General features: G+C 42.6%; 1 protein-coding gene across 1 annotated transcript in view; it reads right to left on the bottom strand.

Annotated features, from left to right (window-relative positions):
• LOC122561599 (solute carrier organic anion transporter family member 1C1-like) overlaps positions 1-6,961 on the bottom strand; it is a 51,206-nt gene extending 44,245 nt beyond the window's left edge. Inside the window, exons 1-2 of the mRNA XM_043713451.2 lie at positions 6,914-6,961; positions 6,507-6,821 (exon numbers count right to left, since the gene is read on the bottom strand). Coding sequence (XP_043569386.2) covers positions 6,507-6,758 — 252 coding nt within the window. The 5' untranslated portion in view covers positions 6,759-6,821; positions 6,914-6,961. The remainder of the gene's footprint in view (positions 1-6,506; positions 6,822-6,913) is intronic.
• Positions 6,962-14,109: the final 7,148 nt, after the last annotated feature.

The following is a 14,109-nucleotide window of genomic DNA, read 5'->3' as shown; positions in this document are numbered from 1 at the left end:
ACAGACTTCACAAATACAACAAGAAATTGCATGCCAAAAAATTGTTAATTTCAAAAGCCACCAATCAGGAATGGCCCTGGACCATAGAACAGGCCATCACCATAGGACAGAACAGGACCACACACCGCAAAAAAACGGCACTAAAAGGAAAAATGGCCAAACTAACACACAACAGAGAGGACACGACAACACACAACCTGGGTTAGAAACCTCTCCCACAGACAGCTCACAGACACGGAAAGAACAATACTGGCCAAGGGACTCAACTACAACCACAGGGACGCCAAGACAGCAGACTTCCTAGCAGCACTAGAATGCACACTCAGAAACAATGGACTGACAGAAGAGACACAACAAACAGTGAGACAAAGTATCGTACCCCTGATAACAAGGAAAAGACAAACACATAACCTCAACACCAAGGAGAGGGAAGCACTAAAAGCACTAAGGAACGATAAGAACATAATCATACTACCAGCAGACAAAGGCAGAATGACGGTCATTCTGGAATAAGCAGGGTACTTCTAAAAAGCGCAACTACTTGCAGATACCAACACCTACCAAAAGAGGGAGTTTGACGCCACCCCACAGCTCATCAATAGGATAAACAACACACTGAGGAACCTACAAAAAAAACGGACAGATAACCAGGATTGACCTACAGAGAATGAAACCTGAAAGCAACAACACCCCCAGATTCTATGGACTACCTAAAGTGCACAAACCAGACATTCCACTCAGACCCATAATATCACTACCAGGGACACCATCACACAAACTGGCTAAAGAACTACAGCAGAAACTGAAACACCTGATCAACGGATCCAGACACTCTATACAATCAACACAGGAATTCTTGGACATCATCAGAAATATACACATAGACAAGGAAAAAACCATGGTCTCATTCGATGTAACGGCACTGTTCACCTCTATCAACAAAACCCTAGCCAGAGAAACAATAGCCAACCTGCTGGACATACAGAGCAGACAACAAGACGGGGAACCTATCAACAAAGACTGCATATTCAAACTACTGGACCTGTGCCTCACAACACACTTCACATTCAACAACCAAATATATGAACAAATCAACAGCACACCCATGGGCTCACCCATCTCTGGACTCATAGCAGAAGCGGTAATGCAAAGGTTAGAACAAACAGTCTTACCGGAAATTCAACCCAAGCTCTGGGTCAGATATGTGGATGACACCTTTGTAATCATTAAAAACACAGATGTAGAGAACATACACCGGATCATCAACGCCACACTCACAGGAATCTGATTCACTAGAGAGGAAGAAAAGGACAACCAACTCCCATTCCTGGACGGGAGGGTACAGAAAACACCGAAAGGAGAATTCACCACAAAGGTATACAGGAAAGCCACACACACAGACCCAGTCCTAAACTGCGAAAGCAACCACCCCAACATACACAAAAGAAGTTGCATCAAGACACTGTTCAAAAGGGCCACAACACACTGCAGTACACCAGAACTGCAAAAAGAGGAAGAAGAACACCTATATAATGTATTCGCCAAAAACAGATACCCCCGCAATTTCATCAACAGATGTCTAAGGCAAAGACAACAGAATGAGGACACGCCACAACCCAAAGGACTAGCCACACTACCATACATCAAGAGCATTTCCGAACTGACAGCCAGACTATTGCGACCACTAGGACTCATAACAGCACACAAACCAACAGCCACTCTCAGACAACAACTCACCAGGACGAAGGACCCGATACCCAGCATGAGCAAAACCAATGTAGTGTACAAAATCCCATGCAAGGACTGCACAAAACACTACATAGGACAAACAGGAAGACAGCTAACGATCCGCATCCATGAACACCAACTAGCCACGAAACAACACGACCAGCTATCCTTAGTAGCCACACACGCAGATGACAAGCAACATGAGTTCGACTGGGACAACACTACTATTATAGGACAAGCCAAACCGAGAACAGCCAGGGAATTCCTAGAGGCATGGCACTCATCCACAGATTCAATCAATAAGCACATCAACCTGGACCCAATATACAGGCCACTGCAGCGGGCAGTTTGAACTGACAACTGGAAGTGGCAGAGACAAACCACTATAAATGCCAGAGGAAACATCACAGAAGTGCTTCACAGGAGGCTCCCAAGCACTGAGGATGTCACCTAGACAGGGGACGAAACGTCTGCAACACAAATTCCCAGCTTGGCGAACAGAACCACAACATGGAATTTAAATGGTGTAATGATATGTATGTTTAGGATGGATTTGTTTTTCCTGGTTCTCTTGAAGAGAGGGTGTTGTAAAAGTGGTGTGGAGGTGTCTGCTTCATGTAGAGTGAATAGCTTTTGTTTTCTTTTAGTAGACAAGAGAAGCATGAGTGGGTGGAGTCAGGCTCAGACAGACTCAGGGTTTTAGTCTTGCTTTCAGGTGTTGAAGTTGGGGTATTGGAGTTAAAGCTGCTAGATACAACTCTTTCTGTCTGCTGCTGCAAAAGCTTGAGCTGTCTCTCTGCTGCTAGCTTCATTCTGTCAATGTGCCTTATCCTGGACTGGAGAAGATCGCAAGTGAGGGAAATCTATTTTGCTGAATTTGCCTTTGCCAAGGGTGTGTTTAGGGGATGCTACGATATTGGAACAGTTGATGAGTGGTAGTTAAATTATATAAAATTATGTTAAGTGTTTCAATCGATTTAAAGTTATGCCAATCCTTCTTTTTTTCTATTTTAACTATGGTGTAAGAATATAGTGAGTTTTGCTTAAAGCCTAGTACTTTGACAAATCAAATGACATCTGAAACACAACACCTTACATTTACCTTTAAATAAGACAAATCATCTTGCCTTCTTTCTTTCAGCCATTATGTTTTCACTTTTTATTTACATTTTTCAAGAGCTTTGAACTTGATAGTTTTTCATGTAATGTGGCATTTCAGGAAGTTCAGCTTAAGCTGTCACACATTCAAACAAAAAGCTGGTGCTGAAAAAGTGCAAGTTACAATTTCATGAGAACACCTTGATATAATTTAGTTGGTGGTAGAAGAAGAGGAGATCAAGTTGATAAATATAAGTTTTCATCTCACGCCAGATATGTTAACTGTCTAGTAAGGAGATGTTTTGATTTTTTTTAGCATGGATCAGTGCTGGGTCCTCTACTTTTTGTCATTTTACATGAATGACACAAATTACATAAATGGATGCGGACATAAAAGGTACAGTTAGTAAGTTTGCAGATGACACCAAAATTGGAGGTGTAGTGGACAGTGAAGAGGATTACCTTAGATTACAACAGGATCTTGACCAGGTGGGCCAATGGGCTGAGAAGTGGCAGATGGAGTTTAATTCAGATAAATGCGAGGTGCTGCATTTTGGGAAAGCAAGTCTTAGCAATACTTAGACACTTAATGGTAAGGTCCTAGGGAGTGTTGCTAGAGGGCATACGTTTAGGGTGAGAGGGGAAAGATATAAAAGAGACCTAAGGGGCAACCTTTTCACACAGAGGGTGGTACGTGTATGGAATGAGCCACCAGAGGAAGTGGTGGAGTCTGGTACAATTGCAACATTTAACTGGCATATATGAAGGAAGGGTTTGGAGGTATATGGTCCTGGTGCTGTCAGGTGGGACTAGATTGGGTTGGGATATCTGGTCGGCATGGAGGGGTTGGACCGAAGGGTCTGTTTCCATGCTGTACATCTCTATGACTCTATGACGCTAAGATAAAGTTATGGTCTAGGCTATGTCCTTGACACATTTTGAGGGGGTTTGGTCTGGTCCATAACACATGCTTTGATGCCACATACCTGTTATCCAGGTATACTGTCTGTCTACCATCTATGCTATTTTACAGCAAACCTCTTTTACCATTCTCTTGAATATTGTCACAAGTGTTCCTTCTGCAGGCTTTTTAAAACCTTTAGCACTTCCCTGTTGCTGAGATTCTGCAAGCAGAGTTTGAAGATCTCAGAGTGCTGCTCTGAGTTGTATGTGCAGTCAGATCAAATCCACACAGCAGCTCACCATATTATACTGGTATGCCAGCTGTCGATGAAGATAGCTGTTTCCATTCTCTTTAAATATAGGAAACTGCAGAGTATGTCAGTCTAATGTGGTAGATGAGAGCCACTTGCTGCTCTGACTACAAGATTATCTTGTTAACTAACAAGATATAGTTCATTGTATGTTATAGGTTATAGGTTACATTGATAGGATAGACATTGTTACAGAGAATTTGATGATCGGATGTTAGGAATCATTACTTCAAGATTCAAGCTTGTTCTGTCCACATCGTCTACGCACTCTATATCCCTTTACCTGTACTTACCAGTGGAACAACCAACAGGATTAATTGAATGAAATATAATTTTTGACCTACAGCACATGGATTACAATGGTTCAAAAAGCCAGTTCACCATTACTTTCTCAAGGACAATTAGGGTTGGACAATAAATGCTGGCTGAACCAACGATGCCCACATCCTACGAGTCAATAGAAAAAATTCTATATGCCGTCATCATAGCGGTGGTTATGGCACGCCTCAGTATCAACCCTTTTTCAGATCGATTTGTAACCGTAACCTCCCCTTAGACAACTAGGAACATCAGTGTTATTTTTCTCCCGTACAACTTTGCAATGGAAGTTTTCTGCTCTAAGCCCACCATCTCCATATAGAAACAAGTCAAGGGGGAGCCATGATATAAGTGAAGGGGATCCTGACCTCACATATTTTTATGGTTGTGATTTGTAAGTTTTGAGCCTTAAAGGCTTGCAAGTTTACTGTCTCTTAATCTGCAAATTATGTAGGAATGTTGCCTTCTTCTCTAAAATGTTATGTTCCGTTGGTCTGGAGAATTTGATTTTCTTTCCTTTAAGGTGTTACTGTAATCCCTTTGCTGTCTGTCCAATTGCCCATCTCCAAGTTGGATGGCTTTCTTTTGAGCAGGACATTTGTTGCAGGCAACTCATTGGACACAGTTTAATAGGGATCTGAATGGATCTAAATCTGTTAGCCAACCACTTAACTCACACTCCAATTGAGAAACTCCTCCCACTAATCAAGTCAAAAGTATCCCCACTTTGAGAAGCTTTTGCTCCAATTGGAAAACTCCAACCAATCAGCTTTAGGAGCCAATAAGAAGCCTTGCTTTCATATTCTCTGATGGTGGGCATAAACAAAATGCATAAAGCTGTCTCGTAGACCATTATTTACATGTGAATGTGGAAATGTATGCCTTAGGAGCTGGAGAAGACCATTCAGCTCCTCAAGCCTGTTCCACCATTTGATGGGATCATGGCTGATCTGATACATTTTCCTCTTTACTCCTGGTGCCTTTTAATGACCTTGTTGGTCAAAACTACATTGAACTCAGCATTAAAGGTATTCAATGAACCTAGCTTATACCGTTCTCTGTGGAAGGGAGCTCCACAGCCTCACAGTCCTCAAAGAGAATTTGTTTTCTTACGTCTCTGTCTTAAATGAGAGACCCAATATTTTAAAACAGTGCCCCTCTTGTTCTAGTCTATCCCACAAGAAGAAACAGTCTTTCATCCTTGTATCAGTGTAGTAAAGGTTTGTACTTCAGTGGCTCATGAACAGTGTTATTTTAACCCAATGGGCAGTATACCTATCCAGATGCCTTTTAAATGTTACAATAGTACTGGCAGGGATGTTCAACAGTTGAAGTTCAGGTCTACAGATCCTATGGGTTTGATGCAAAACATTGGGATCACAGCACTGAAATCGCAGCACTGAAATCACAATACTGGAATCCCAACACTAGAATCACAGCACTGGAAACTCAGCTATGCAGCACAGGAATCATTGCTTATCAGCAGCCAATGAGAGAAAATGTTTACATAGATCGATTTAACAAGATAGATAAAGTCTTGTTCAAATTGTGTGATCCTTTAGTCAGGCTAAACATTAATTGCTGTATTGAACTTGGGTCACTGAGATACGAGAGTATACTGAAACCCCAGGGACCAAGCAGAAGAGGTTTGCAAGGCTACATCCCTGACTTCAGAAAGTTCTGGAGATCTTAGTAAATTTAACCTGACATTCAACATATCCAACAGTCATTGTTCAACAATGAGGAAAGCCTGAAGAGACTCAAGTCTGGCAGCATGAAGACAGGGGGAACCTGACAGATCATCCCCATGTAAGGTGGAAAATAGGATATAAAAAATAAACCCAGAATATCACTGCAACTAAAGAGCAAACTTGGAAGAAAGTGGATTTGGTTTCAAGCCAATAAAAGTCAACTATAGAACTGGATGTTCTCAACACAGGCTGAATAATATCTGAAATGGTTACAGTATTTGAGGGAGGAAGTCTAGAGTTATTTAAGGAATAATAGAACGTCATAATGGAAGGACTGCATGCGTTTCTGGCTGTCTGATCAAAGAGAGATTTCACTCCCTATGATGTTTTAAACCAGAAGCATAAAGCAAAGAAAAATTCCCATATCTGTGCTATCACTAGGTGAATGCCTGATTACCTTGACATTATTAAAACAAGAGTGTCTATCCTCCTTCGTTATAGGTCCAGAATGAGGTGATGCATAGTCTACTGCAGAAGCCTTGGGCTCTTGTGTTACGTTCTCCATTGATGAAGATTCTGGATGAAGTGGTGCGCTCTCCTCCATTAGTGAAGGTTCTGATTGGTCGGTTACATCCTCCATCAGTGGAGGACATGTTGCTTCCGCCTTCTTCCTCACTGAAGGTTCAGAATGATCCTGGGTGCTCTCCATCAACGACAGTTCAGTTTGATATGAAGTGACCAGCGGTTTGGGTATTACGGCGTCTCCTGTTCTCTGCAATGGAAAGACCTCAACAGTCAAACCAAATCAGGAAGAAAGCGTATACAACAAGAAGCTTCAACAAGGAGAAAATCTGGGCCACCTACCTCGGTTCAGTTTGTGCAGACTTTAAAGAGAGAGGTGCCAGCTCAAAGTGAAGCAAAAAGCTGAAGAACTTTGGAGAGGCTTTGTTTTATTTTCAGCATTACTGATTAACGAACAACAAACAATGAGTTCAGTATTTGCCTCCTTAACACTACATCTACGATTGGATTGAATCCCAAAAACACCACAGTAGCAACATGAAATCAGAAAAAGAGAAATTAAACCACAGAGGCTAGAAATGTGAAACACAGCAGAATAAAAAGATTGAAATGAACAGCATCTGGAGAGGAACAAAGCTGGGTGTCGTTTGAACAGTTAACTATTAGAATGATAGAGACTCAGAGGAAAGGTTTCCAAATGGCTGGCTTCTGTCCTTATAAACGCACATGGACTAACTATGCTTTTCAGGATGATTTATTCCTCTTCCAGCAACAAATGCTGATTGTCTGAGCTCATATGCGCTTCTGAACTTTTTGCCTTTATTTAGCAGGACACCAACCTTCTGACATAAAAGGGTTGAAATATACTATCATCATTGTCAATGAAGTGGTTACAGTATTTCAGGGAGGAAGTCTCTAGGAAACCTAGGCTTGAGTTGCTGCTTTAGATTCCCTACATGTGGAAACAGGGCCATTTGGCCCAACAAGTCCACACCAACCCTCCAAAGAGTAACGCACTCAGACCCACCATTTCCCTCTGAGTAATGCACCTAACCTGATGGGCAATTTAGCACAGCCAATTCACCTAACCTGCACATCTTTGGAATGTGAGAGGAAACCCAGCACCTGGAGGAAACCCACACAGACACGGGGAGAATGTGCAAACTCCACACAGACAGTTACCCAAGGCTGGAATCGAACCCAGGTCCCTGGTGCTGTGAGGCTGCAGTGCTAACCACTGAGGCACTGTGCTGCTCACTGTATTCAAAAAGAGATTTGAAACTGTGCTGAACAGGTTAAGCTTCAAGTTTTCACTAAGAGTAAATTGTATAACCATAACAGTAAACTCTCCCCTGAACCAGTGCCATCAGGCAGCATGGTAGAAGATAATCTTTTTTAATCCTACTTTACTATGGAGAAAGATAATTTTATTTCTAATCATTTTTTTTGCCAGTTTTGTTTTCCAAATTAATTTAACAGTGGTGCAGTTTATTAATGCTGTTGCAAATGGGTTTAAAGCACTTTTAATAACAGTCTGTTTTTCTACCTGTGAGTAACCGAATTGAAAATCACTGCTAATGATTTAATGGAACTACACTAAAATTTTCATAGAATCCCCTACAGTGGAGAAATAGTCCATTTGGCACACTGAGTCCACACTGCCCCTCTGGGGAGCATCCCACTCAGACCCATCCCACCCCTGCAGCCCCATATTTCTCATGGCTAACCCACCTAACCTGCGCAACCCTGGACACTATGGGCAATTTAGCATAGCCAATCCACCTAAACTGCACACCTTTGGACTGTGGGAGGGAACTACAGTACCTGGAGGAAACCCAGGCAAATACAGGAAGAATGTGCAAACTTTACACAGACAGTCTCCCACAGCTGGAATAGAAGCAGGGTCCCTGATACTGTGAGGTAGCAGTACTGACCACTGAGCCACCATGCAACCCTTAGCTTCATTCGGTAGCTTCATTGGCGTAGACCAGTAAGCTCCTTAGTATTTTTTAAAAGTTATAGAATGAATAAACAGTGTCTCCTAGTGCTGGTGTCTTGACAGAAATGAATATGATTTCAAAAGACTTTCTAGAGTCAGGACATTTTGTCAAGCCTCGTGTTCAGTTAGGGATTTGGCAGTCGCGCACACAAGGACCAATCCATGTGAACTGAATCCTGATCCAATGTAAAAGGTTATGGAATCATGCACAGATTTCATGCATCGCTCCATTTTACTCTTCATTTGTGTTGATTGAGAAGATTCTATCCAGGTTGCCCTGATATAATACATGGAGACCGGGAGAGAGTTGAATTCAGTAAGTGTAATGATTGCAAGCATGACTTTTCGAAACACACTCCTGGTGGTTGAGACTTTATGCTGTGAGTTATGTCTTTGGAGGACAATATATGCAGCAGCTCATAGGCAGAAACAGTCACAAATCTTATTCTGCAGTGTCAAGCCACATGGGGGCTTGTGGTTTGGATAAAACTGCACAAATCCTCATTTCAATGCTAAATTCAAGGTCCTATCCAATTAGCAGTAGTAGAGGTGAGGGGTGTTGTTTCTTAATGAGAAGAGGCATTTATCAGATGCAATAATGTGCAATTCATTGCATGATAGCAATAAGTAACATTTACATTGATGTTTATACACAATTACAAAGCCAAAGATGAGACATCTGTTTCTCTTAGGGCATTGCATGGACTCTTTCTGCTCCATCATGAGGCTGGGTGAAGCCTAATGTAACTTCACAGTTAACTGTTTCTTTCCTCCTGAGTAAGTTGGGGATTAACATGCAACAAAGCTTCTGCCCATTAGCAATTTGATGCAAACGAAAATAAACTAATTTTTAAGGATCAGTTTTTTGTTTGCTGAGGGTTTATCTTTGTTGTCTATTTGATATTTGAGCACCTCGGAAGCCTCTCATTTGATTGGCATCTTCTGACGAAAATCCTCAGAATATGGGTATTTTTAGCAATTGTTAATATGTTAAAAATGGAAATTCTTGATCATCAAGGCAGGGCTAATACTTTGGCATCCATCTTATTCCTCTTGAGAAGATAGTAATCTATAAGGTCACCCGTCAACCACCTTTCCAGTGCAAAGTATCCCAGCCTATCCAGCTTCTCCTTATAATTCAAACTTTCCATTCCTGCCAACATCTGAGTAAATCTCTTCTGAACCTTCTCCTGTTTAATAATATACTTCTTATAACAGGAAGGCCAGAACTGCATACAGTACTCCAAGAAGAGGTCTCACCAATATCCTGTGTAACATTAACATGATGTCCGACCTTCTATTCTCTAAGGTCTGAGCAATGAAGGTAAGCATGCTAAATGCCTTCTTAACCATCCATCTATGTGTGATGCAAACTTCAAAGAATTATGTACCTGAACTCCTAGGTCTCTCTACTGTATCAGAAGATGGCTGGATACTGCAGTTTTGAGCCCTGACACATTCCAGTAATATTATTGAAGAGGTGTGCTGCTCCAGTACAGTTACAGCATTGGCTCAACAATGTTGAGAAATGTCCTGCACACAAAAAGCAGGTAAAATCCAACCTGGTCAATTACTGCCCCATCAGTCCATTCTCAATTCATCTTTCAAAGATTTGGAAGAAGTCATCAACAGCATCTTCTCAGCATTAACCTGCTCACTGATACTCAGTTTGGATTCTGCCTGGGTCACTCAGCTCCTGACCCCATTGCAGCCTTGGTTCAAACATGGTCAGACGAGCTGTATTTGAGAGGTGGGGTGATGTGAGAGAGTCTGCCCTTGACTCCAAGGCCGATTTGACCAAGTTGGCATCAAGGAACCTGAGCAAAAGTGGGATTGAAAGGATACAAGGGAAAACTGCAGGTCGGTGTCATACTTGGCATAAAGGCAGAAGATTATGGTTATTGGAGGTCAGTTATTCCAGCTCAGGACCTCTCTGCAGGAGTTCCTCATGGTAGTGCCCAGGGCCCAACCATTTCCAATGCTTCATCAATGACCTTCCCTCCATCATAAGCTCAGAAGTGGGGATGTTTGCTGATGACTGGACAATATTCCATATCAATCATAATTCCTCAGATACTGAAGAAATCTATGCCCAAATGCAGCATGACCTCGTCAATAACCACTTTTGGATAGACCAGAGCTAAGTAACATTTACAGTACATAAATGCCAGCAATGATCATCTTCAACAAGAGAGAATCTAACTCTCAGCCCTTGACATTCAATAACGGTACCATCACTGAATTCTCCACGATCAACACACTGTACATTACCATTGATCTGAAACTGAACTGCACTAGCCATGACAGTACTGTGGCTGGGAATCCTGCAGTGAGTAAAACACTTCCTGACTTCCCCAAACCTGTCCATCATCTACAAGGCACGAGTCAGGAATTTGATGTAATACTCTCCACTTGCTTGGATGGGGACAGCTCCAACAACACTCAAGAAGATTGACACAATCCAACACAAAGTAGCCCACTTGATTGGCAGCACATCCACAGACATTCATTCACTCTAATACCTACGCTTAGTTGAAGCAAAATACACTGCAGAAATTCAGCAAGGTCCCTTAGGCAGCACCTTCCAAACCCATGACTACTTCCATCTAGAAGGACAAAGGCAGCAGATATATGGGAACACCACCCCCTGCAAGATCTCCCCAGCTCACTCACTATCCTGACTTGGAAATATATCACAGTTCCTTCAGTGTTGCCAGATCAAATCCTGGAGCTCTTTCCTTCAAGTTGTTGTTTAAGATCAGTAAGTGTGCTTTCTGCTAATGTCCATGGCGTATGAGACAATGGGGGTGAATAAGTGATGAGAGTTCACCCTTCTAGACACATTATGTTGACATCAAGTACAAACTTTATCGATCTCTGTAAAATGTCAAATGAGCAACAAAGATAGATTTCTGTGATAGGCCTTCAGCAATAAAAAGAAACCCTTAAAACTTAATTCCTTTCATTGAATTACTCACAAGCTCACACCTTTACTGCCTTCAGACTGATGGCTGTATTTATGCAGCAGTGGCAAAGAGAGTCTGTGACTACGTTACTGAACTAGCAACCCACTTCAAATTGCTCCATAGCGACTGATGGAAATGAAATTGGGAAATATGCTCATCTTGGGCTGACACCTGAAAACGTTGACTGAAAACAACTTGCTCACCTAATGCTTTGCAGTGGTGGATTCATCCACTTGATGTTTCACCTGACTCTTACTTTTCAGTTGCTGGTCAAATTGGGAGTGTAAACAGCGCCACCAAAGCTTAGATCCATTGATTTCAAATGCTGTGAATGAGGTGAGTCCCTGAATGAGAACAATTGATCCCTGACTACCAATGTGTTTGGCAGACCAGATCATAATTTGCTATAATTTACAGGAACGATCAACAGTAACCCAACTTAGCTCCACTTGTATTGTTACCAAGAGTGCACCCATGGGGTGGCACAGTGACTCAGTGGTTAGTACTGCTGCATCACAGTGCCAGGGACTCAGGTTCAATCCTACCCTCAGGCGACTGTGTGGAGTTTGTACATACTCCCAGTGTCTGTGTGGGGCTTTCCTTTGGGTGCTCTGGTTTCCTCCCACGGTACAAAAATGTGCAGGTAAGTTAGATTGGCCACAGGTAATGCAGGATTGCAGGGATGGGGAAGGAGGGTGTGAGGTGAGTTTGCTTGGGATGCTCCTCGGGGGAGTTGGTGTGGATTTGTTGTGAGAATGGCCTGAATTAATGCTGTAGGGATTCCAATCTCCGTGCTGCCTCAGCCAAGTGATCTGTGTTCAGGTTGCAGAGGCCTCTTGGAATTGATGCTAATTCTGTTTGATCCTTTTTGTGGGAGTTGCTATGCAGATTAGTTATTGTTGAATTAAATGGGAGAACAGGCTCAAGGGACCAAGTGGTCTTCTGTTGTCTCCAAATGGTGCAGCTTTGTCATAATCACATTGGTGAAAAGTCAAAAAAGAGTAATTGTTTTCTTTGCCTTGGAAATGACGCCAGCTTTTAAAAAGGTTCATTCATGTGGGGCTTACGGTTTCTTTCTTCCACTTAGTTTTTCTTACCGTCCGTGACCACACTCATACCTGACGAGCAGCACATAGAACAGAGAATTGCCTCACAGGCACAAACATCAAAATGTTGAACGCTACATTAAAAAAAACTGCACAGGATCACCTGCCAGGTAATTGCAATATTCCAAAATTCTCTCAGCATGTCCTGCCATATCTCTCCAACTTCCCCTGACTTCACTGTTTGCAATGGACTGGAATGAAATTTCCTTTTCATAGCATCCCTTAAGTGCAGGTAGGGCCATTTAGCCCATTGAGTCAGCACGGACCCTTTAAAGAGCATCCCATCACCAGCCCTATAAGATTGGTGGAGTGGCAGATAGTGAAGGAGAATGCAGCAGAATATAGATAAATTGGAGGACTGAGGAATGGCAGATGGACTTCAATCCGGGCAAATGCGAGGTGATGCATTTTGGAAGATCCAGTCCAAGAGCGAACTATACAGTAAATGGAAAGGCCCTGGGGAAAATTGATGTACAGAGAGATCTGGGTGTTCAGGTCCGTTGTACACTAAAGGTGCAATGGATGGGCAAGAAGGCATACAGCATGCTTTCCTTCATCAGACGGGGTATTGAGTACAAGAGTTGGCAGGTCATGTTACAGTTGTATAGGACTCTGATTTGGCCACATTTGAAATACTACATACAGTTCTGGTCACATTACCAAAAGGATGTAGATGCTTTGGAGAGGGTGCAGAGGAGGTTCACCCGGATGATGCCTGGTATGGAGGGTGCTAGCTATGAAGAGAGATCGAATAGATTAGGATTATTTTAATAAGAAAAACAGAGGTTGAGAGGGTCCTGATTGAGGTCTACAAAATCATGAGAGGTATAGACAGGGTGGATAGCAAGGAGCTTTTTCCCAGAGTGGAGGACTCAATTACTAGGGATCATGACTTCAAGGTGAGAGGGGAAAAGTTTTGGAGAGATATGCGTGAAAAGTTCTTCACACAGAAGATGGTGGCTGCCTGGAACACATTGCTAGTGGAGGTGGTAGAGGTGGGAATGATAGCATCATTTAAGATATATCATGAATTGGCAGGGAACAGAGGGATGCAGATCCTTAGAAAATAGGCGACAGGTTTAGATAGAGAATCTGGATCAGCACAGGCTTGGAGGGCTGAAGGACTGTTCCTATGCTGTTATTTTCTTTGGATCACCCTACGTTTACCATGGCTAACCTACCGAGACTGCACACCATGAGGCATGGCCAATCCGTCTAACCTGCACATCTTTGGATTGTGGAATGAAACCAACACAAACAGAAGGAGAACATGCAAACTCCACACAGTCACCCAAAGGGTGGAATTGAACTGAGGTTCCTGGTGCTGTGAGGCAGTAGTGCTGACCACTGATCCACCATGCTGCCCCCCCCCCCCCCCCCCTGTTCTCCCCTCTCTCCCTGTTGTCCACCTGGGAAAGGATTCCATAGGCACCAGCCAGCCTTACTTAAATGATTATGTGACTGATA

Source organism: Chiloscyllium plagiosum, unplaced genomic scaffold (assembly GCF_037043375.1).
Source record: "Chiloscyllium plagiosum isolate Xiang-an unplaced genomic scaffold, Cpla_swu_hap1 HiC_scaffold_23, whole genome shotgun sequence".
Lineage (NCBI taxonomy): Eukaryota > Metazoa > Chordata > Chondrichthyes > Orectolobiformes > Hemiscylliidae > Chiloscyllium > Chiloscyllium plagiosum.
The sequence above is the reverse complement of the archived record's forward strand: the minus strand, read 5'-3'. Positions and strand labels throughout refer to the sequence as shown.